This window comes from Thermobia domestica, chromosome 8 (assembly GCF_964235325.1).
Source record: "Thermobia domestica chromosome 8, izTheDome1.hap1.1, whole genome shotgun sequence".
NCBI lineage: Eukaryota > Metazoa > Arthropoda > Insecta > Zygentoma > Lepismatidae > Thermobia > Thermobia domestica.
Window position 1 is genome coordinate 285,435,908 of NC_137461.1, and position 24,317 is coordinate 285,460,224.

The 24,317-nt window shown below is 36.0% G+C and overlaps 1 protein-coding gene across 1 annotated transcript in view; it reads right to left on the reverse strand.

Annotated features, from left to right (window-relative positions):
• The window catches only part of LOC145693662 (coiled-coil domain-containing protein 39-like), an 82,479-nt gene that overhangs the window by 22,347 nt on the left and 35,815 nt on the right, over positions 1–24,317 (reverse strand). Inside the window, exons 10-13 of the mRNA XM_081769891.1 lie at positions 23,067–23,321; positions 19,095–19,234; positions 13,085–13,160; positions 8,736–8,895 (exon numbers count right to left, since the gene is read on the reverse strand). Of these exons, the coding sequence (XP_081626017.1) occupies positions 8,736–8,895; positions 13,085–13,160; positions 19,095–19,234; positions 23,067–23,321 (631 nt within the window). The remainder of the gene's footprint in view (positions 1–8,735; positions 8,896–13,084; positions 13,161–19,094; positions 19,235–23,066; positions 23,322–24,317) is intronic.

The following is a 24,317-nucleotide window of genomic DNA, read 5'->3' on the forward strand; positions in this document are numbered from 1 at the left end:
ATTCCCAGGATTTTGATTTCAGGGAGTCTCCCGACTTCTGTATATTAAGTTTCTACTATACAGCGTGAGCATAAAGTCTTGCTCTGATTACAAAAATTTATTACAGAAGAACCGTTTGACATACTAATGTAAATACTGGTCAGTTACATAGGTTAGTATTACAAATTCTTTTAAGACCACTTACGTTACTTATGTTACTGATGGGCGATTTGATTTCGTGGTACCACAGCACGCATTGCGCTTTCTCCTGCTTCGATGCCATTTCGCCAACTAACCCGCGCGCACCAAGTAACGTACTGCGTCACTCTTGGGTAGCACTAGTGCCATCCATTGGTCTTTAAAAAAACTTGTAATACTAACCTATGTAACGAACCAGAATTTACAATATTCTGTCCAACGGTTATTCCGTATTAAATTTTTATAATCAGGGCAGGACTTTATGCTCACGCTGTATATCTTTTACCACATACGTACACTTAATGTTTATACGTATTTAATGTTAAAATGTATTAAAGAGCTAATATACCAAGTTAAATGAATGTAATCATAGCTCGCTACCTGCGTAGCCTACTTCTCGAGTAATATTAATAATATGTTTACTCATCGTTAAACTATTGCAACTATTAAGAAAAAAGTAGCACTCACGACTTCTGGAAGCAGAATTATTTTAAACCATTTCTCGTATGCACACATATTGATAAAAACGCATAAGTCTATAAAACACATATTAATACCAAATATACAGGAACTTCACTTTATTTGGAAAAGGCAGCTAGCAATCCAAACACTAATCACCTTGTTCGCTTGCAGTTTAATCATACGTAACTTAAGGTTGAAATACGCGACTTTTCATTTCACATAAGTTAGCACACTTGCAGTATGTGTCACCATGCATATCTAATGTTTTCTTCTTTGTTTCTTAAGCCAGCGGTTGTAAGATCTCTCAATGAAATCGTGGAATAGGCGAACACTTTCTTCATCATCTTCCCATCCATCTAGAATCTTAGGACCCTCGATGGACACTTTCATAAGAGCACACACGTGTTCAGGAGAGAGTCTAGCTTTTTCAGAGCAGAACATTCTGTTCGTTGTCGAGAACGATCTCTCCACAGAAGCTGTTCCAATGGGCAGAAAAAGTATCTTCCTCGCAACAGTTGAGTCAATACGTATAAGTTAAACTACACAAAAATCGCCACTAGAAATATTCTCTGACAACCCGTTTTACATTCTACCTAGTATACTCAAAAAAAAAAAGTTCTTCCGACACTTTCAATAGAAAAGACATTTTCTTGAAGTCTGGCTTCCCTTCTTCTTCTCTTTCAAACTTTTCTGAAACATCCCCAAAACCTAAGAATCGTCGTTAAAGCTGAGTCTAACATTTTCCACAACTGTCTTTCTGTATTTCTCAGAAACACGCAGCATTTCAGCTTTGTCAACATCACTGACGGAAACAACAACAACTTCTTGCTCAGACTCGATCATTTTTGCTGACAGATCGAAAATATCATTTACTTTTAGACATAGTGAAAATTCGAAATGCTCTAATTCAGAGATGGATAACCTAGGCATCCGGGCGAGATGAGGCCTCCTAAACGGTTCCCTTCGTTCCACAACATGATGCCTAATCTTACGAATAAAAATAAGAATGGGGTTTCTTCGATAACACTGCATTAGAACAGAACGATACATGAATATTTTACTTCACTTCACAGAATCACTGCATCCCAGTACGAACCAGATTACAAAAACTTCATTTGGTAATAGGGCTTAGTATTATAAGAATTCTCAAATGTGCCATTCTTATTTTAGAAAATTATATTGGGCCGATTAAGATTCTTTTCCCTTTTTCTTTGGTTCTCTCTAAGAAAGTTCACCCGTCACTATCCTAGTTCGTTCTTCTGTTTGGGAAACGAACGTGTAATAATCACCCGCACCACAAGGGAAGCCCGAGTTCGCCTCATATGGTACGTTCAAGTGATGACGCCATGAACAACACAGATTATACCCGAATTATGCAAAGTGACATTCACATAATGATTCGCGTTCGTTTCATTTATCGATCTTTTGACAATCGCTCAGTAGTATCGACAATTATATATATATAAAGCGCCAGTTTTGTCGCCGTCATTTTAAAAGTCGTTAGTCGCTTTTCTAAAAATTTTGTCGCTATCTGCCTTTCGGAATCCGCTAAATTTAGCGACTTGTTGCCAAGATCGGCAACATCAGCACCGAATTACGATATAAAGTGTTGCCAGTCAAAACACGCAAATGTTAAATAAGTTTTAATAATGTTCCTTGCTAAATAACACAGACAAAAGAATACTCTCCATTATCTACGCTAAATTTTTTATTTGTCAAACAAACTAAATCTACACATTACATACTTCAAATAATTTTCATGGAGATATTCGTAATTCAATAAATAAGACTTTTGATATTCCATCCGTGATTATTTTGTTCGACTTATGATTCAAACGCACTTACTACGTTCATCATCAGAGTTGTACTAATTCAGGGAATTGTTATATAATTATCGTTATATAATTTTAATTGTTACATGCATTAGAAGAGACAATATTTGAAAATGCGCAGTTATATGCAGATCCACTCATGGATATAAAAGGTTATTAAGAGAAACAATAGAAATTAACTTGAATGATGGGGAATTGAATAGGGGATGGTTTGAAACTAAGTGAAATTTGGAATATTTTATTATTATAAAAAAGGAGAAAACGAAAGCAATATTAATAACATTGAAGAAAACTGTTAATTTATAAATCTGAATCAAACTGTAATATCTAACCATATTTCTTTGTTAAATATTCAAATATAAAATAATAATGTAAGATTTTTTTATTTTTATTTATTTATTTATTTATTTATTTTTTTTTTTTTTTGATAGAAATTTTCAGTAGATTTATTGAATTTTTATAGTAATTTTGCTCAATTTTCCAGTAGATTTGCTTTCAAGTTACAGCAATCTATTCTATTTTTATATCTAATATAAATTTAAAATTATTTATTATACTATATACACGTATATATAGTTACAAGAAATATACAGTGAAACATCTGAATAATGAACATCAATGTAAAATAATAAACTTAAGAATATTGAAAATTCATTGCCACAGAAAAAAAATGGTTGTCATAGACAATTATGGACAGAAGATACATTACACTAATTCTTTTGTTTGAAATGTAAAATCTAGAAACTAGGCTATTCATAATTGAGAAGAGCGAATAAGTACATCTTCCTCATCTTTGGAAGTAGCATGAAAAATATCATGCAGCTAACAAAACTTAAATAGTTTACAAAATTTTCAGTCCAAAATGTTCATAGTTTCTGGTTCATTTCAAATAAAAAATTTCTTCCATTTTAGAAGAAGGGAAGGAACTTAAAATGCTAACTGCATTACCTCGCTGAATTGCTAGACTAATGCGTTGAAATAAAAATTGTGCACTTCTTGGATCTCCTGTCTTCAGATTTAATTTCAATCCGATTTCCTTTAGGAATTCCCTAGCTTCCTTGCTAAAAGCTCCCATGGTTTCTATAGCAAAGGCAATAAACATATGATCTTCTTTTAATTTGGAATATTTCGTGTGTTTCCGCTTACAGGCAGTCTCAGCAGCATTTACGGCCTCTTTACATGATGAAGCTACGCTAAATTAGAATATATCTATAGAATAGAAACAGAAATAAGGACAGTAAAAGGAGCGGAAATATCTTGTAAATGTCGCTAATTCTGTAAAGCCTGTCTCAGATGGGACTGAAGTAAGGATGCGATTCACGATCTAAAACTCACGACCTTACTTAACGATCGTATGAGAAGTGACTTGTCCTTACTCCAGGTTGAAATTTTCTGCTGTCCTTATTTGGATCCTGACTTGGAAGAAATAGAAGCAGTTTCTATTTTCTCCTGGACTTGCATACAACTACCAATCAGAAAACAGTAATGCCTGACGACATTCAACTTTATTTCTCACTGTCATTTCAAAACAATGCTGCCTGAAAACAAGAGTAGCATTAATGGTATTAATAGAATCATACGAAAAATATGCCTTTTTGTATAACGTGAAGCACGATTTATGTTATTAAAAAACTGCACGAATAGAGACCTTAGAGAAGGTATGCAGTGAAAGAAGGAGTGTCCGCCCGAACAAATGTCATTACATCTTTTAAAAGATTAAAAAATTGTGCAATTTGTATAACAAAAGGTAATGTAATATATTAAATAAAGAAACAAGGAGAGTTAATTGTCATTAGTGTTGTGTGGCCTTCATGCATTTTTAGGGAACAGTTCTAGAATATTGGGGCGCAATACCAACAGTCCGGTTGTAGTGCATGAGAGCGGCGTGGTATAAGTTTACTTTATGGGGTATGTAGGTATCTTTTGTAGGTAGTGAGCTGAGTGGATACACTTAGTACTTATACTAGAAAACTTCTCTTCCTCCTTTATTTTAGCTTTCTGCACTTGATAACTGCCCTCATTTACATATTTGGACAAGTCATTGTCATTTGATTTTCAGTTCTACAATCTGATTAATGCAAAGATCTACCAACCTTTTTCAGCTGATACAGACTCCCTCATGTTCGTATCTTGCTTCCGAATTTGCGGAGTTACTAATTCCAGTAGCGTATGGAATTCTGAATAGTCTATTGTGTAGAATTTTTTGTAGGAAGGAGGATCTTCTGCAAGTAGTTCATTATCCACCATTGAAAATTCGGACGTTCCTGTGGATTATTGCGGCGAAGAATCCATTCCGTAGCCCAGCAGATCTTTTTTTTTTTTTTTTTTTTTTTTTTTTTTTTTTTTTTTTTTTTTTCAATAAAAGAGCAGATATTGCTGCTATGGCTATTTCATCCTCTTCGGATGAACTCATATTGCGAAATATAAAAAAAATCTACGATTACAGCAGCTCATTGCCCTGTACGTAACACATTCTTCAAGTTTTTTTTTTGTTTGTTTGTTTGTTTGTTTGTTTGTTTGTTTGTTTAATACAGCGGCCACGAGGGGCTCTGGTGGTAAAACCTACCTAATTTTAAGGAGCGTCTGAGACCCCTACATCACTTCAGGATAAAAGAAATTGCATGGAAGTTTGAGTTAAACAACACTGTCAAGTTGTAAGTTGAGTTGAAGCCTTAGTTCAGGTTCGTGAGACGGGCTTAACCATAAAACTGTGCATCGGCAGAACAAAGCAGCTTGCCGTGCTTAGGGTCCTTCTTGGAGTGGTTGAGGAAGGAAGGCAAGGCAATGTGAGTTAGAAAGAAGCAGATGTTGCTTCAGGTAACCTCCTCCCTTGCTCAACGGCGCACCTAGAAGAAGCCACTCGCTGTGTTGATATGTACCTTACGCTTTTCCTTAGTAATACAAATTCTATACAGTACAAGTGACTAGGACGGTGACTTATCTTTGACAGTACTGTCGTGATAGTTTTGAGGTGTGTTAGGAGGATGTTAACTGTAATTATCTAGGGGGATGTTCCTCGTAATCTGGAGGGGTGTTGGGAGGGTGTAGAGGGGGTGGGAAAATCTATGGTTTTTAGGCAACCTTTTTTAGGCTGTAATTTTTGTAGTGAATATAGATTTATTTTATTTATGTATACATGTTTCTGTCCATTATTAGCATCTATGGCCTTATGCCTGCCATGATGACCACTGTCAGCGATTACATTATTGAGGTAAGGGGAAAGGAAGGAAGCGGCCTGCGATCTATATGATAGGTTCCATACTGGCATTCGCGTGGTGTGAATGAGGAGAAACCAGGAAAAACCTCACTCAGGATGACTGGACTGAAACAGTTGTTGCATCTTTTCGACCGAATGTCCCCACCAGCAATCGAACTCGGACTGATGGCACCAAAGACGATGTCATTAGCGGCGACGCTACACGAGGCAATGTAGGGCATATAGAACCATTCAATTTTGTTCGTGTTTATGTTACCCATCAATGTTTGTATTTTTTTTTTTTTTTTTTTTCAAATTATAGTATGTGTTTGACTGGAATTTAAGAATTTAACATTCATTACAGCACAGAAAGATGTAATGTTGAATCTGAAGCGATTTTGCTTCGTCTCTAAAGGATGTATTAAAAAGGCTGTTTCGTCTGGAAAAAAGAATGTATGTTTTTACGAGAAGAAGGCTGTTCATCTCGTAATTCCTCACGAAAATTCTTTCTTGCCTTGTCTCATGGGTAATACTAGAGAGAATGAAGTTAATCGGGAATCTCATCGGAAATCATACTGAGGTTTCAAACACCAGAAATAGTAACAGGGATCCTCTTAAAACACTGCATATACGTATTACCGAGCGAGCGTAGGTGAATGGTAAGCATGGGCTTTGCATTCGGGAGAGTCTGGGTTCAAATCGTGAGGCCAACTATCTTAACTGAGGTTTTTCCATGGCTTACTCAGTCTCACCAGGTGAATATTGAAATGGTACCTTTCAATATATTGACCCTGTCCCACTTACTTCCAAAATTTCCTTCCCTATTTATTGATAGTGTTTCAGTGTAAAATGGCCCTTCAGTTGTTGTCTCTGAAATCTTGTTAATAAATAAATAATAAATAAAAGAACAATCTTAAATAAGAGAGGTTAGTTATATAAAAATCCCTATTTGTTATTCTGTGCATGAAAATAGAATTTGATGCGGTTAAATGGATCACAAATGAAAATGAAATGATTTTTTTTAGTTTTACGTCGCACGCTTATGTCGGTTAGGCTAAAGGAGACGGTGATAATAAGAAATGAATGAAATGGTGGAATGAAAAAGTGGGAGGAAACGGGAGAACCCGAGGAAACCCATGCACACGGTGTTTGTCCACCACAAAGTTCACTTGGCAGGAGCAGGGTTTGAATCCGGGGCCCCATGTACCAGAGGTGAACGCTCTACCACTGAGCCACCGCGGCCCTGCATCACAAATGAAATTGTACAACATTTAATTTTTATGCGGAAGTTAACATTTTAGTGAATCCGCAAAAATTTTGTGTACATTTTAGCGTGTTCTTTTTACTTTTCCATAACCCAGTATGATGAAACTGATACAATCTTGTATGTAATGAACCTGCAAAAAATATTAGCTAATTGAAAAGATTATAATTTTCTATCTTGCATTTGTACTTCGAATAAGGTGATTTGAAGTATATCTCGAGTTCTATTAGTGAGTATTTTAGTTATTCTAATTATTATATTATTTGCTGCACAATGTAGCCTAGTGCATCATAAGAATGAAAATAATTTATTTCGTTCAGATGTTATTATAACAATACAGACGTGCACACAAAAATGTTTGCTGGGAGGGGTCTAATATTTCTATGCAATATTGAACCTGTCTTATTCTGCACCCGAAAAGATGATAAATAATTGTTAATTGTCGTCATCTATATATTTTTAGAAACTAGATATACAACTAGATTATTTTTATGATACAAGAAAGATTCCAGAGAAGCGGACAATCAAAGATCTAGCCCACATCAGTCATTTCTCTGTTAAACAAGTATAGTTCTGTCAAGAAAGTTTACAAATGTTAGTCGAGTTAGAAATTTCGGGGGTCCGGACCTGAGGAACCCCCCATGGGTACGCTCCTGCTTCACCAATACGTAAAAGAAACAACGTTCGTACTATTGTCACACGCACAAATATATATATCGCTCGAGATAAGTAGCTTTTAAAACTGAGAAATAAACAGGAAGGCAGTAATAATTTGTATATCACGCTTGATTTTTGGAGCGTACCATAATACCCTAAAAAAATACCATAATTTTAATAATCGTGCACAATAATTCCCAGCTACTTAGTTGGCAGACCTGATGCCATTTTTCAAACATTATTCCTGCAAAGACAGGAAACGTTTCACAATGACAACTATACTAATACCATAAGTATACATACCAGTACAAGAATCTAGCGTGTTTCAAAATTATTATGGAGGTTTCAAGGCTGTGTAATATTTATTACAACTAACTTACAATTATAAATAATACAAATGGAAGAGCAACTCAGTTTTGTACCACGCATGCGCATGCAGTTCCCTCTGTCTGCCGTTAGAAAGCGCTAGTAGCAAAGATGGCGACTAGTGAGCAGAAAGCTTTTTGTGTTTTATACTTTGCAAAGACTGAATTTGTAGTTATAGTACAACTGCCTGTGTGGAGAATTTTAACGAAACGCTAACAACTACGTCCTTATCGTTTGCAGTTGCTACAAACCCTAAAGCCTACAGACTACGGTTTACAAGTCAACTTTGCGAATGAAATGTTGCTCCATGACACTGAAGATTTCCTGAATTGTGTCGTCTTCAATGATGAATCGAATTTCAACCTAAGTAGCAAAGTGAACGCTCATAATGTTCGCATCTGGGGTCAGCGAATCCCCACGAGACTCTCCTAAATTGAATGTTTTGTGCCATATCTCGGCGAAAAGTTTATGGGTCCTTCTCGCCTATCGATTAGGTGTGTGCCATGTGACGAATTGTGCGAACACTTGTAGCGAAAAATGTCTGAGTTCCTCTTTCATCTGATGCATTATTTATATTGTACATTAAATGTAATAAATATACGAAGCCTTAAAACTTCGATATTCATTTTGAAACACTGGGTGTAATCCTACGTCGTCAACTTTACCTTCCAGGAGTGCCAAACGGGTTTCAGTTGATCTCCTTAACTAGGACAACCCAACCTAGTTTAATTGTTATGCAAATTATTGATTTCATAGATCTACCAATACCGTAAACACTCACTGTTTTCATCAACCACTGCCAAATTCCTCTTGTAGGTGTCGTTGGTGGTATTAATAAGCTTAAGTGTGTTCTCCATTGCTTGGATCTCTTTCTCTGTTTTCTTTATCTTTGCATCGAGATCATCGCCTTTCTCTTGAAGTGCGTATTTCTCTTGGGCTGCCTACAAACACAAAATATCAAAAGATACAGATAATTACCAAAAGGATGTGAAAGCAAATACGATATTTAATGCCTGCAAAAACAAGCAATTAGTTAGTGTTTAGTTACATAAAGAAAGTTTCTTGTTGAAGCTCACGAGGGATAAGAAATACTTACAAGGTGCATTCGTCAAGTGTCCTCTCGGATTCGTATAAAATTGATTCAGATGCAAAGTTCTCCGCGGCCCAATGTGTTTATTTCATCTTCAATAAATTTTGATGCCACGGACTGTAGTGAACTGATAGATTGTTGAAAATGTAAGCTGTCGCCCCCTCCGGTGCTCGAAAGCTTGACAACAGAAACTATCTTATCATTTATGCATGACAAATGTGCACCTTTTGAGCCCCATTAGAATTCGATACTCGAAATTTTGATTTTTTCGCTCCACCCTAACATCTAGCAATATTGCCGCACCTCAGCTTTTACCACCAAGTGAAGCAGGAAATAGATATCGATGTTATTTCTGACTGTTTGCTGACATTCGGTTGAAGAATCTTATTGCCAGTTGGACGGACTTTTGTGCCTTTTTAACTCTGCAACGATGTCTAAAATATCGCCATATCCGAACTACAAGCATTGGACAAAAAAAGACTGTGAAATCTTTAAAAAAAAAAAATCATAGTAAGGGGTAGCCCTCCCACCCCACCCCGGTCCGAATTAAATCTTGTATTCTACGTGGAATGGACAAATACATAGGAGGGCCTGTATAGTTTGCACGGGAATACGCAGCCATAAAGAAGATTTGTCTGACCATATCATACGTTCCCACTGTTGCTGTGTCCAATTTTTGTACCCTTGGCACTCTCTTCGTTTTATTGCATTACGTGGAGTCACCAACGGTTTGGAGATGACAACCCTCCCATGAATGTTTGCAATGTGCGATTCCCTTTGAATGGTTTTGGTTGATACAAGGTCCTGAAGGTGGTTGTTCATCTCGGCTGTTATCTACAACATTGTTGTCTCGTGCTTTCAGGTCACTATTCGCCCACTGTTCTGCGTAGCCGATGGTGACTTCCCATATTGTCTATAGGCTGTCATAACAGTTGACACTCTGCTCCTTGCTACATAAACAAGTGTGGCTGCTTCTCTTACAGAGGCTCTAGCGAGGCAAGCTTCTATTATCATGCCTCTGTCGAAGCCCGGAAGGCCTGGCATAACCGTATTTGACGGACAGCAAAATGATCACATTCAACCCATACAGCAGCCGATGATAGACTGATATCTTCGCCTTTCTCATTACTAGGTAGCAGACGTGTGCTGGGTGCTATAGATTTGCCACGAGAGCGACTACAGGCCTGTTTACAGCTAGGTGTTTATAGTACTTTGTCCAGTGCTTGTATTTGTAGGTTCTGGAAAGCATATCGAGAGACTCGGGAAAGAATGCCAGATCCATTCTCTCTAGTGCACTCTCCAATAGTACAAACTATAATATCGAGCGATTGTTTACAATGTTGAAGTGATGGTTGTTTAATTACATACTACTATTGGTAGTGACATGCCATTTCTTAAAATAACTACAATATCAAACTTATTTGCATGTATCTGGAACCACCTTCTATATCAGATCTATTACATTAAGATTTATGATTTTTGAAACTGCCTGAATTTTAAGAAACACACAGTAGATTAAGTGAAAATACTTTTTTAATTGTTGTAACGCATGTTCGACCAAAATTGACTCTCAAAGAAAACACGTAAATTGTACAGCAAGAGAGAGTTTATTTAAAACCCAGTTACACGAGGACACAGAATAATATTCTAGTGAGATAAAAGAAGTTAATGTATCATAACAAATGGTACATCTAGCTTTTTTTTTTTTTTTTTTCTGGCTACGTTGAATTTGGCAAGAGTTGCATCCATGTTCCTTAAGTACCGTTTGATCCTCTGCACAAGCAATCTTTCACCGGATGACACTGGGGAAGATCGGTCGGGTTCACACAGTTGTCTTTGGGAACTTTATTTGTCAGGCCAAAATATGTAATTGTTTTCTTCGTGGTTTGCTTGCAAAAACAGCAGGTTATATAGGGCGTCTTGCTAATATCTGAAGTGTACAAGTCCTTATGATTACTCTTATTGACAGTGAAATAGACTTCGTCATTCAGAACGATACTTTTTCTTGGAAATGTCGACTTAACGCGAAGCACTGTTTTTGCACCACCTGTTCTTGCTCCTTAGTGTATTTTAGAACATTTTTCTTCCGATGTTCTTTAATATTGTTCTTTGTGAGTGAAATTTCATGGACAGTGGAGGCTACGCAGTTAAACTTTACTTTGCTCCAGCATTTCTTAAAGATACATCACTTTTGTGGTCCACGAATTTCGTAAGTGACGTCAACTTCCTTCTCTTGAACAAAGTATTCTGCTCTCCACTTCCGACCTCTCCTTTGGTGCTTCCTGTATCTTCATACCCTATAATTATTCTATACACTCTTTTTTTTTAAAATGTATATGCGTGTGCGTTTCCCTTCGGCCACAAAACGCTAGGCAGTCGCTAACTTCTTTCTCTCCACTACTTCCAGATAATGCTTGATATCATGTAACGTAAACTGTTGTTAAGTTAATTTATTCCTCTGTGCTATTTCCAGATAATGCTTGGTAACATGTAACCTAACTATTGTTTAATTAATTTGTCCCTTTGCGCCACTTCCTGATAATGCTTGATAACATGTAACATAAAATGTTATTCCGTTAATTTCTCTCTCTGTATCACTTCCAAATAACGCTTGATAATATGTAACCTAAACTATGGATCCATTAATTTGTCCCTTTGCACCACTTCCTAATAATGCTTGATAATAATTTATCCCTCAGTACCACATCCAGATAATATGTAACCTAAACTATTGTTCCATTAATTTGTCCCTCTGTACCACTTCCTTATAGTATTTGATAACATATAACCTAAACTGTTGTTCCGTTAATTTATCCCTGTGTATTAATTGCAAGTAATGCTTGATAACATGTAACATAAAATGTTATTCCGTTAATTTATTCCTCTGTACCACATCCAGATAATGCTTGATAACTGTAACCTGAACTGTTGTTCCGTTAATTTATCCCTCTGAACGAATTCCAGATAATGCTTGATAGCATATGACCTAAACTGTTTTTTCGTTATTTTTTCTCTCTGTACCACTTCCAGATAACGCTTGATGACATGTAACCTAAACTATTGTTCCATTAATTTGTCCCTCTGTACCACTTCCTTATAGTATTTGATAACATATAACCTAAACTGTTGTTCCGTTAATTTATCCCTCTGTACTAATTGCAAGTAATGCTTGATAACATGTAACCTAAACTGTTCTTAAATTAATTTATCCCTCTATACCACATCCAGATAATGATTGATAACATGTAACCTAAACTGTTGTTCTGTTAATTTATCCCTCTGTACCAATTCCAGGTAATGTTTGATAACATGTAACCTAAAATGTTTTTTCGTTAATTTCTCTCTCTGTACCACTTCTAGATAACTCTTGATGACATGTAACCTAAACTATTGTTCCATTAATTTGTCCCTTTGCATCACTTCCTGATAATGCTTGATAACATGTAGCCTAACCTGTGTTACGTTAATTTATCCCTTTGTACCAATTCCAAGTAATGCTTGATAACATGTAACCTAAACTGCTGTTCCGTTAATTTGTCCCTTTGTACAAATTCCTGATAATGCTTGATAACATGTAACCTAAACTGTTTTCCGTTAATTTGTCCCTCTGTACCACATCCAGATAATGGTTGATAGCATGTAACCTAACCTGCTGTTCCGTTAATTTGTTCATCTGTACCATTTCCTGATAGCGTTTGATAAAGTGTAACCTAAACTGTCGTTCGTTTCCGCCATCTCCAGCCCATACACGTTACGAACGTGTTTTCTCACTTTGACTGTGAAACAAGCAATAACAACCTTCTCTCGCGCTCCGCTTGCACTTCGTCAAGGCTCTGATTCAAGGTGTCAATTTTGCTCGAACTTATGTTAATTTTGTGTTAATTGACATGGTATTACTCCATTTAATCTCAGAAAATCCGCTCGTGATACTAGAATGACCGAGATTGACCATCCCTAACAGAACGTAAAGAAAATAGGTTCACAGTAGAAAAGGAAAGTATGGATAATTCACAGGATGTAACTGTCGATCCTCACCTTACCTTTATCTTGACATCCGTCACTGATAACTCCCTTCCTTCTTCATCTTTTCCAATTGTTTTCATGATAATTTCAAACCTGTTCAGAAAGAAAATAATTTAACATACTATCACAAGAAAAACTGCATACTAATGCTTAATAACTAGAACATTCACTTCCGAGAGGGAAAACCTTTTATGTCCTATATATATTCGGGAGACATGGCACAACATTTCACATAAATTGACAACACTATTTTTTTCATACAATATGCTAACACGCTCAGGAATTTTCACAATCTGTTCACATACTCGACATGGCGTTTCTGCACTGCTCTGCTTCGTGAATCGATTCTTTTATACTTTCTTGTTTTTTATTTATTTTTATTTTATTACTTTTACTTATTTAGGAAGAGCCGAAACATTGGGAGTGCACGGAACTTTCTGGAATAAGAATTTAAACTAACTTTCAGGAATCAGAATTTAAACTACGCGAAAAAACACTTTTACAGGGTGTCTACCGAGTTTCGTTTTCAAAATTTCAGTATATTTCCAGTATATTCAGCATAGCTATCAGCAAAATTCCTTATTAAAACAATTACAAAAAAGTATTGTTGACAAATTACCAGTTTCATGATTTTTCCAGTATGTACATCAAAATTCCAGTATTTCCAGTATCAAAATTAAATTCCAGTATAATTCAAGTACTTGCAGTATCAGTAAACACCCAGTTTTATAATGTGCCTCTCAGCACAGAACGACATAGCGAATAGCTTTCCATTTGGTTTGTATTTTTTAAAATTAATCATACTCAGTTTTATGTTGTTTAAAGATACAAAACACAAGATTACAAAGATACAAAAAGATTTTTTAACGTACATTTACAAGTTTACAAAATGTATTATATTAGCACATGTTGACATAAAACTGAAAAATATCATGGTTTAAAATAAAAAATAATAATGATAATAATAATAATAAAGCGTCTTCTGTACAATATGGAGAATGTTTTCACATGAAAATTTCTCACTTATGATTGCACAACTATCCATAAAAGTGGGGAATAAAAGAGTTTATATTTTTAATAAGTGTTCCATATTACAAACTGCCTTTCTTCTTTTCCAGCTCATCGATTCTTGCTTGAAGAGCACTTTCTTCTGATTTCAAGTTATTCTGCAACTTTTGTCTTTTGTCATTTAAAACTTTTAGCTCTTGATTAATCCTTCTCTTTTCTACAACTTTCTTTTCTTCTTCGCGCTGTACACTTTTCTGTTTGTCCAGATATTCTTGGTACCTTCGTCTGGAACATTTTACAGACTGTAGTAAGCTCCTGGTGATGGATATATTACCTACACCCCCAGCACTGCTGATAGCATCATGCACAAGTCTTTGAGACACCAGAGAGTGTTCTACAAGATTTTCTACAAGTAGTGATTTGTTGATGGAGAAACCACTTTCAACCGGTGAATTGCCATGTGACATTATAAATCAAATTTTCACTACATTCAAAAGGCTAGCAAACTTGACATCATCCTTTAGCATCTTGTAGTAAAACTCATCTAATCCTACAGAATCGTCGTGTCTTGCAGTAAACTCGCAAAAGTATGATTTCAAGGAACCTTGTGCTTCAACACACAATACACTGAACTGTTTCTTTGCCTGTTCAGCCACATCTGACGAAATCCTGTTTGCACTGTGAAGGTCTTCAAGAACAATCTGCGCTCTCTTTCTTGCTAGAGATGGCTGCTCCAAAATAATACTTGGGGCAAAACAAGTGACACCACGCACAAACCTGTACTTCAGCGGGCTTCTTTCACGCAACTTCTGAACTAAACCTGTGATTAATTTGCGAAACTCAAGTTTGAATTCTGCTTTTTCCTTGTCTGTACATACGGTTTCTCTTAATACTTTCCTCGTAGCAAAACCAATGTCAGTCATTGCTGAAGGAAGAAGGTTCTCATTTGAAAGTTCCAAAGACATCAGTTTTTGAGCAGAGTCAGCTTGCTGCAATATTTCTGGTTTCACACATCGAGCCAATAAACTATGCATTAAGTCCAAAAGTGCTGTGTGCAAGAAAGGCATTAGTGGCTTTGGAGACTGAAATCTTCGAAGAAAAGTTTCACATTCTGCTGAAACAACTCTATAACCAGCCAACTTACTCTTCAACAGAGGGTCTTTCATCTGTTCCTTTAAAGAAGATTGTTGCCGACAACTAGGTAGTGTAGAATCTTGTATGAATTTCTTCACATTGTGATAAATTTTCACAGCCCTTTCCAAGCAATCCACATTCTCAAGCCATCTGATAGAACAGAACTTTTTTGGGAAATCGGTGGATCCTGTAATGGTAGTATATTCCGCCCGGCGAGCTGGGCTGTTATTAAAAAGGTAATACATATCCCTAAGAGTCTCATCTAAATGCCACTGTGATGCCTTTAGCCCATTTTTCATGCTACCATGCAAAACATGTAGTCCACAAACACCAGTGTCTATCAAACTTTTTCCATCGGGATTTCGTTGGCACATTTCACTCTTTAGTTTTTCCCTGAAGAGGAGATTTACGTTTGGTCCATCCATGGAAACCTGCAGTAAATTGTCTAATGAAAGACCTATTCCCTCTCTGAATCTCTCCAAAAGATCATCGGCTCTTGCCCGTCCCAAAAATACACTATTTAGATATGATGTAGAAACTTTTTGTTGATTTACATCCCAGAATCTTACGACTAGGTCCATCTGGCCTCTCTGAACTACTTTATTCAGAGATTCGTCGAAATATATGACATAATCTGAAGCCTGTTTAACTCTATCCATAACACAATCTTTAAAATATGGAGCCAAGCCATGATTTACTAGATAAGAGGCTTTTGTCTTCCCAAGGGTAAATTTGGAAGCAATAGAGCTGTCAGGAAACATCAACTGGAAAGTTTGGCTAATGTTCTGGCAAGCATTCAAGGATATTTTCTTTGCAACCAACTCCAAAGTCCATATTATTTCTGCCTTCATAACTTCTTCGGTCTGTATGTATGAATGTAAACCACGCTCTTTATTTTTGCTATTGATTTCACCACTTCCTTCACTTGATTCTGGCTGATCATCTTTATGCTTACACACAGTTTGATCAGATTCCTGGCTACAGTCACTTGTACCTGATGACTGACCTGTTGAACTGGAAGGCACAAACACACTGACAGCAGGTTGCATGAGTTTAGCTTTCAAGTTCTTAAGATGTTGAGGTCCTTTAGCATGAGAGGACACTGCTCTTCGTCCCATGTTACTAAGCTTGAATGATTTTGAACACACTTTGCAAAACGCACATCCACTATTGCCATGTACACTCCAATCTAACATGAAAATTCCGGGTACAACTTTTCATCAAGCCATTGATCATTAAAAGAAGTTGACTTATTAGCCATTATGATGACTCATAAGGTCAGATTATTGAGTTGACATCCCACTTAAACCTGCAAAAAGAGAAAGTGATATTAATTTCTGAAGCAATGCAAAGAAAGGCATCTAAAATATTTTTGGAAGTGAAATTAGAAATTACGTACAATGATATACTTACCAGACAAAAGGTACTGATAGTAAACTGTTACCACAATTTGATTACCATCACTAATATATGTACGAGCTTTCAAGAACTAACTCACTGTTCACATCATCGTCCGTGCTGCCCTCACCCATCCTATTCTCCCATCTAAGCCTGATGATGAGAACAGTGAGTTAGTTCTCGAAAGTTCGTACATATATTAGTGATGGTAATCAAATTGGGGTAACAGTTTACTATCAGCACCTGTTATCTCGTAAGTATATCAATGTTAGTAACTACAAAGCGGTCCAACTTTTGCTGTTTAGAAATTATGTAGATAGGTAGATACAATAGAATATTATGCTCTGAAGCACAGAAAAAAATATAAATGTATTATAAGAAAAGGTCACCCTTCACCTCCAAGGGCAACCGGAAACAAGATTTAGATTAATACAAAATAAGAGTATCTTTTTACTTTTTAAACTTAGTAGACCTGCTGTATCCTTAAAAAAATAATAATAAAATAAATATGGACTGATCACTTACCCACTGATCGCAAAATCGACTTTTTCTTGGCATTGTAAACTAATGATCTATACAAGAAAAATTTAAATACAATTAAATTAGCAAATATGTATAGCTCATAAAGGCATATGCATATTCTAGTCCCTCAGAAAAAAATCCTAAGACACAATTAGCATATTGCTAATATGTAGCAATTTAAATCATCATTGGGACTGCACTTGAAAAATAAAGGAAATAAAGGACATATATATTTGTCCTATAATAATTGTCACAAATTTCCAAAATATAGGAAAACAGGACAAGTGGGAGCCCTGTTTATATAAAAAACACTGTGTTCAAAGGAATAGTTAACTGATAAGGACTTTGGACTGACAGCTAGGCCAAGTTTGTTTACGGGAAGCAAGCGCTCACGGAATAAGCAAGCCCATTATGCCTGCATCATTGACTCACAATCACATGTTCACGGATGTAGTTTATGGTGCAAGTCTTTTGAATCATCCTGTTGCTTTTCATCATTGGGTACAGGCCATGCGAAACAATCTATTAAGTATCTAGACAAGCCCTCAGTTTTGGTACGTTTCATTATTGGGCTCAGGTCGTGCGAAACATTTCAACTGATATTAACAACTGAATTTTTTTCGCTTAGCCTACCAAAGAGCCTGAAATATTGACTTGGTATTCCTATAGTACAGGTGTTAGAAAAAGATGAAAATAAAGTATGTATGAAACCAAGAAGAGATTCAAAATACTCTACTGTCAAGTAAAAAGCAAACAAACAAAACAAAACAAACAAAAAAAAAAAACGGAAGAAAAAAATGAGCCGCTAGGAAGGCGGGAAAGTACCTTCTGATAAGCATCAGAAGGTGAATACAAAAATACTTGTACATTTCCATCAACATATGGTGTTTGTCCCTCCAGGAATCAACTGCAAAACATACAAGAAATCTTTCTAATTGTAATGTTTGTAATTGATCGTACAATTTCTTGTGCATTTTCCCTGACTTGGCAAGCTTTTCTTGTGATTTCCCTGACTTTCCCTGACTAAAATCCATTTCCCTGACTATCCCTGATTTTCCCTGACTTTCCAGAATGTGGACACCATGTTTATGCTGCTTCCAGTTGGCAACACTGACCAGAGTTCAACGACAAATGCTTTTCTTTTCCGATCTCGAAATAAATCTCGAAGTTACTCATTGTTTATCGTCAAAACAAACACATGTGTGCTGTAATTGAATGCTTCCTTAGGACTACCATTTACTAACAACATTTTGTTTGTCTTTAATGTCAGTAAAGTGTTGTCACCTAAGGAAAACAGTAGAACTAACTAGTACCTTTCAACCACTAAAAAATTTCATCATCTCCACGATTAATACGATCCTTAATAAAGGATATGTTTTCATAACATCAACATGGATGTCACTGGTACGCAATGGGATAATACTTAAAAAATAGTTTCAATAGATATGCTTAAGATTTTTCCGATCACTGTTCGTTATATTTTTTTAATTGTCAGTTTGAAAATTTTACTTTAAAAATTTTTAGTTTGAAAATTTTTAGCTTGATAATTTTGGTCTGTATTATTATCAATAAATAATACAACAAAACAGAAATAAAATGACTCAGACAACTTGGTAAATTTACTAGTACGAATAAAAGAGAAATGCAATTAGTAACAACACCGTTATTTTTCCAAATATAACCAAGATCACTAGACAATCCTAGACGTTCTCTGAGTATTCAGAGCATTCCGACACAAGACTATGCCCGATACTCTGTAGAAACAATATGTTTTTCACACGTCACGGAGGGTCAACGTCACGTACTAAGTAGAAGTTAGCAAGATGAAAGCATTTAATATATAAACGAACCAAAAGGTCTCCATCTGTTCGACTAGTACGCGGCGACGTCTGCCAATCACTCAAACCAGACTTATACTTCCATTTCTACATTAGTAGTAGCACTAGTAGAAACATAAAAACTAACCTATTTTTGAGTTTTTCAATTCTTGATTCTCGTGCTGTTATATCCATTCGAATCATGTTTCTTTGTTCACTGATAATTCTCTTCTGCGTCTCCAGAATTTCCTTATGTGCATCTATTTCCACTCGACGTTCCCTCATTGCCTACAAAATAGCGAATAGATAGTAATATTTATGCCTCATTAAAGAAATAGGGTCTACTTGATATTTTCGACTGACATTTTATACTTGTAGACAAATTTGATTAAAAGGAAACAGTACCAGCTAATACTGATAATAAAAATAACAATATTGCTTTATTCACGAATTTGAATGCTGTGCTGCCTTGGCTAGCCCTACTCTTACCTATCATAAGCTAATGACAGGTAATACTCTCCTATATATTTCTACCTTAAATAGTATAAAAATTATATAAACAATATACAATACAAACTATACAGTATGTCTAAAATCTAAACTAATCAAACAATTAACAATAGTTAAAGAACCTTTAAAACCTGAAAGTTGAAACCTAACAGTAGGGCACTCTTAACTAGCTGACCTGAAATTAAGAAACACATCAAAATTCAAATTACGGTAACTAACTCTATGGCCTATGGAACCCAGAGGTTCAATGCCGAGATCACAAAAGCTCTCCACTGACTTCTATCCTTAGCTAATTGGATCCAGTTTCTACTTTGTATTTCTAACTCTGCGAGATCCATCTTAATATTGTCCTCCCATCTGCGCCTAGGTCTTCCTAATGGTCGTTTTCCGATTGGTCGTCCAGTCAAGACTGAAAGCGTTTCTACTTTCTTCCATTCTAGCTACATGACCCGCCCACCTAAGCCTCCTAGACTTGACGACCCTAACAAGGGTGGGTAAACCGTATAAATTATGTAGTTCCTCGTTATGAAGTTTCCTCCATTCTCCATTCCCCTTCCTCTTGGGTCCGAATATTCGTCTCAGGATCTTGTTCTCAAATACCTTCAGTCTATGTTCTTCCCTCAGAGTAAGCGACCATGTTTCGCAACCATACAGAACAACAGGCATGATTATCGTTTTATATATTTTAAGCTTCAAATTCCTTGACAGAATTGGCGACAACAGGAGATTTTGAACCGAATAGTAACACGAATTTCCTGCTTTTAGTCGACATTTAATTTCTTCGTGAATATGATTTTTGTCTGGTAATATTGATCCTAGATATTTGGAACTATCCACTTTATCAAAAGTACTATTTAATATTTTAACGCATCCATAATTTGCCGTATTACGGTCCCGACCAACTTCCATGTATTTAGTGGTCACGACGAACTTCCATGAACTTCCATGAACACAGGGTGTCTCAAATTACGATAATACAAAAAATAAATAAATAAATAAATAAATAAGATAAAATAAAATACAAAAATAAATAAGATAAATAAATAAAAAACGGCTAACGTAACTTAACCAAAATTAACGAAAGATAGCTAATCTAGCTAACTATGCCTTGCCTTATAAAACTTTATTAACAAAAATCCATAATACAAAACCAACAAAATAATATAACAGAATAATGCAACTAATATACAGGGTGCCTCAAAAGTTTCCTGACATAGGTTAACTCTGCTATTATCCGAGTTACAACAAAATGTAAGAGGGAAAACCGTGTCCAAATATGATGTTTTCAATCTAAAGTGAAGGAATTTTTTAAAATCGGACGAGCCGTTTGGGCTGTACACTCTTTATGTGCCCAATGTTAAATGAAAGTGCAACGTTGCCATTTACCTGGACTCACAACGTAAGTGAATTAAGTTATTGTCATTTACTCTAACATGTCGATGGCCAGCCCTCCTTTCAAACAGTGACTTCATTCATTTATGTTGTGGGTCCAGGTAAATGGCAACGTTGCATTTTCATTTAATATTGGGCACATAAACAGTGAACAGCCTAAACGATTCATCCGATTTAAAAGGTTCTTTCATTTTAGATTGAAAACATCGTATTTAGAGATGATTTTATCTCTTATATTTTGTTGTAACTCTGACAATAACAGTTACCCTATGTCAGGGGACTTTTGAAACACCCTGTATGTTAAGTAAGCATATTGAAAGGCAAAGGCCAAAAACCGTTAATAAAATGAACTTTAAAATACACACTAAAAAGGCAAAATCCAAATAACCTTAAAACTCAACTAACTCAGACTTAACCTTATAAAATCACAGTAACAATATAAGCCACAGCTAACCTATCTACACGCATTACAAAGAACGATTCGCATTAACAGATTTTATCTTAGTACAACCAGGTAAATTCTCAGATGGCATTTTTAAATATAGGTAATTGATTTCTTCCAAACTTTCATCCACACTCCCTACTGTTAAATCTCATTCCTGTATCTGGGACCTTCTTAAATTAATGAACAAAGAACGTAAGAAAACAATAACGGGATTGAAATAACGACGAAAACAATATTATTGAACTGATAAGGATTAGAACCATACGTTTTCCAGCTTGCTGAGTGAAAGCCAAATTGTTTAAGCTAAAAAGTGGACCAACCGTTTGTGTGTGTGTGTGTGTGTACGTGAGTTTGTTTCTCAGACTTTATTCATTAAACACTAACTATTCAGCTATCTATTCGCAATTATTTGCGGATGCAATCCATTTTTGATTAAACATGCTTTAAACATGTATAATTACTTTAGCGGGAGATCAAAGTTCGAATCCCGCCAGTCCATCCGATTTGTTGTGTTACTGGTACTCCAACATTGTTCCATAACTAACTAACTAACTAACTAACTCTATGGCCTATGGAACCCGGAGGTTCAGTGCCGCGTTCACAAAAGCTCTCCACTGACTTCTATCCTTAGCTAATTGGATCCAGTTTCTACTTTGTATTCCTATCTCTGCGAGATCCATCTTAATATTATCCTGCCATCTGCGCCTAGGTCTTCCTAATGGTCGTTTTCCTATGGGTCTACCAGTCAAGACTTTGAAAGCGTTTCTACTTTCTTCCATTCTAGCTACATGACCTGCCCACCTAAGCCTCCTAGACTTGACGACCCTAACAATGTTGGGTAAACCGTATAAACTATGTAGTTCCTCGTTATGAAGCTTCCGCCATTCCCCATTCTCGTTCCTCTTGGGTCCGAATATTCTTCTCAGGATCCTGTTCTCAAATACTTTCAGTCTATGTTCTTCCCTCAGAGTAAGCGACCATGTTTCGCAACCATACAGAACAACAGGCATGATTATCGTTTTATATATTTTAAGCTTCAAATTCCTCGACAGAATTCGCGACGACAAGAGATTTTGAACCGAATAGTAACACGAATTCCCTGCTTTTAGTCGACATTTAATTTCTTCGTGGATATGATTTTCGTCTGTTAATATTGATCCTAAATATTTGAAAGTATCCACTTTATCAAAAGTATTATTTAATATTTTAACGCCTCCACAATTTGCCGTATTACGGTCCCGACGCACTTCCATGTATTTAGTTTTCTCTGCATTTACTTCTAAACCCATGTCCCTGCAAGCGTTTAATAATATCTCTGCATTTATTTCTACTGTTCTCCTATCATCCCCTATCAAATTTACATCATCAGCATATGCCATAACCTGGTGAATGCCGTTCAACTCTAGGCCCTGGTTGCTATCTTTTTATTGTTTTATTATTGTTTTTGGACACAAAAACTGAGAATCATACAAAAAATAAAGCGATATTATCTAGTTAAAAAACCAAATACCTAAGTGGTTCTTCATAATCCAATCTTTACATCAGTAGACTCGATTGATTTACCGTTCCTTTTTAAGCACCGACGGAATCTACTGTTTAAAGTAGGATCCGGACCACTAATCGGGTTTGTATCCACCTGGAATGACACTTGGGACCATGGACACCCAATGTATGGACGCAATCCAAACTCTACACCAACTTCAGGGAAACAGAATTATCTACAAACTACTTAAAGAACTTTGAGCTTTTACAAGAGTTCAGCACAAAGCTTACCGCTTCCAGCTCCAGCCGCTGTTTCTCTAGCGTATACAAGCGCCCTCCAACTTTCGAAATGGCCTTCTCAGCTTGGGACAGACGTAAACGTAATAGATTTTCTTCCACAAGTTTTTCGTGTTTCCGATGTATAACACGTTTCAATTCCTTTTCGCCGCCTTCGCAAACGAGCACTTCATTATGAACTCTGTCTCGGAGGCTCTTTTCTTCGCTTGCATCGTTCAATAAAGCTAATCGCAGACGGCGGATGTCCTCCTGAAAGAGATAAAAGTTCTCAATAAATATTCCACTCACAACACTCGTGATGTTATGCTGACAGAAGCGACCAATGGAACTTACTTTCTTTTGTTGCAATGTAACTTCTACTTTAATAGTACACTTACAGTAAGTTATAGGATACAGGCAATAGGATGTCATTATCAATGATTTTTAATATTCAAATAAGAATATTAATTAACTCAATATACCACATGAAAATTACACAGGGGTAAAACAGAAGAAACATTATCTATGTTAGTCATTTTATATGCCGAACACACTCCTCAGAATCCAGAGGTTAAGGAACATAAATCACAATTGTCAAGACTTAGTTATAACCCAAAGCAACAAATCACAAGGACATCAGGCAATACAAACAACTGAAAAGTGACTTCCGTCGACCAACCGAACAGGAGAAGAAACACTCAAGAACAACACAGTTATAAAGCTACTTCGTATTACGTTTCCTAAGTATTTATGTATTACATAATGTATACATTTATATGTTTTGAAAAATTTCTAAACAAGAAGTGCATAACAAAGTTTAATAGTACAATTAACAATTAAAGTAGATTTCCATTTATAATAACAGCTTCTTCACGAAATGCCTCTTAGAGGTGATCAGGATTTCTATAAACTAGATTCTCATAAAGCTCTTCTGCAAAAATTCTTACAGGAATAATATTTTCAAAACAAAAGAATTCAATGCAAGGAAGTTACATCATTATTGTTCACCATGCACACGAAATACAGCAAGATAAAATTCTAAGAAGTAAGATGCGTTGTTCAGATCTGCTGAAGAAAATGTTAGGAAACACCGAAAGAGTTAATACATTACTAATTAGACGCAGTAAAGAAAAGAGGAGGAGGAGGAGGAGGACGAGGAGGAGGACGACGACGACGACGACGATGATGATGATGATGATGATGATGATGATGATGATGATGATGATGATGATGATGATGATGATGATGATGATGATGATGATGATG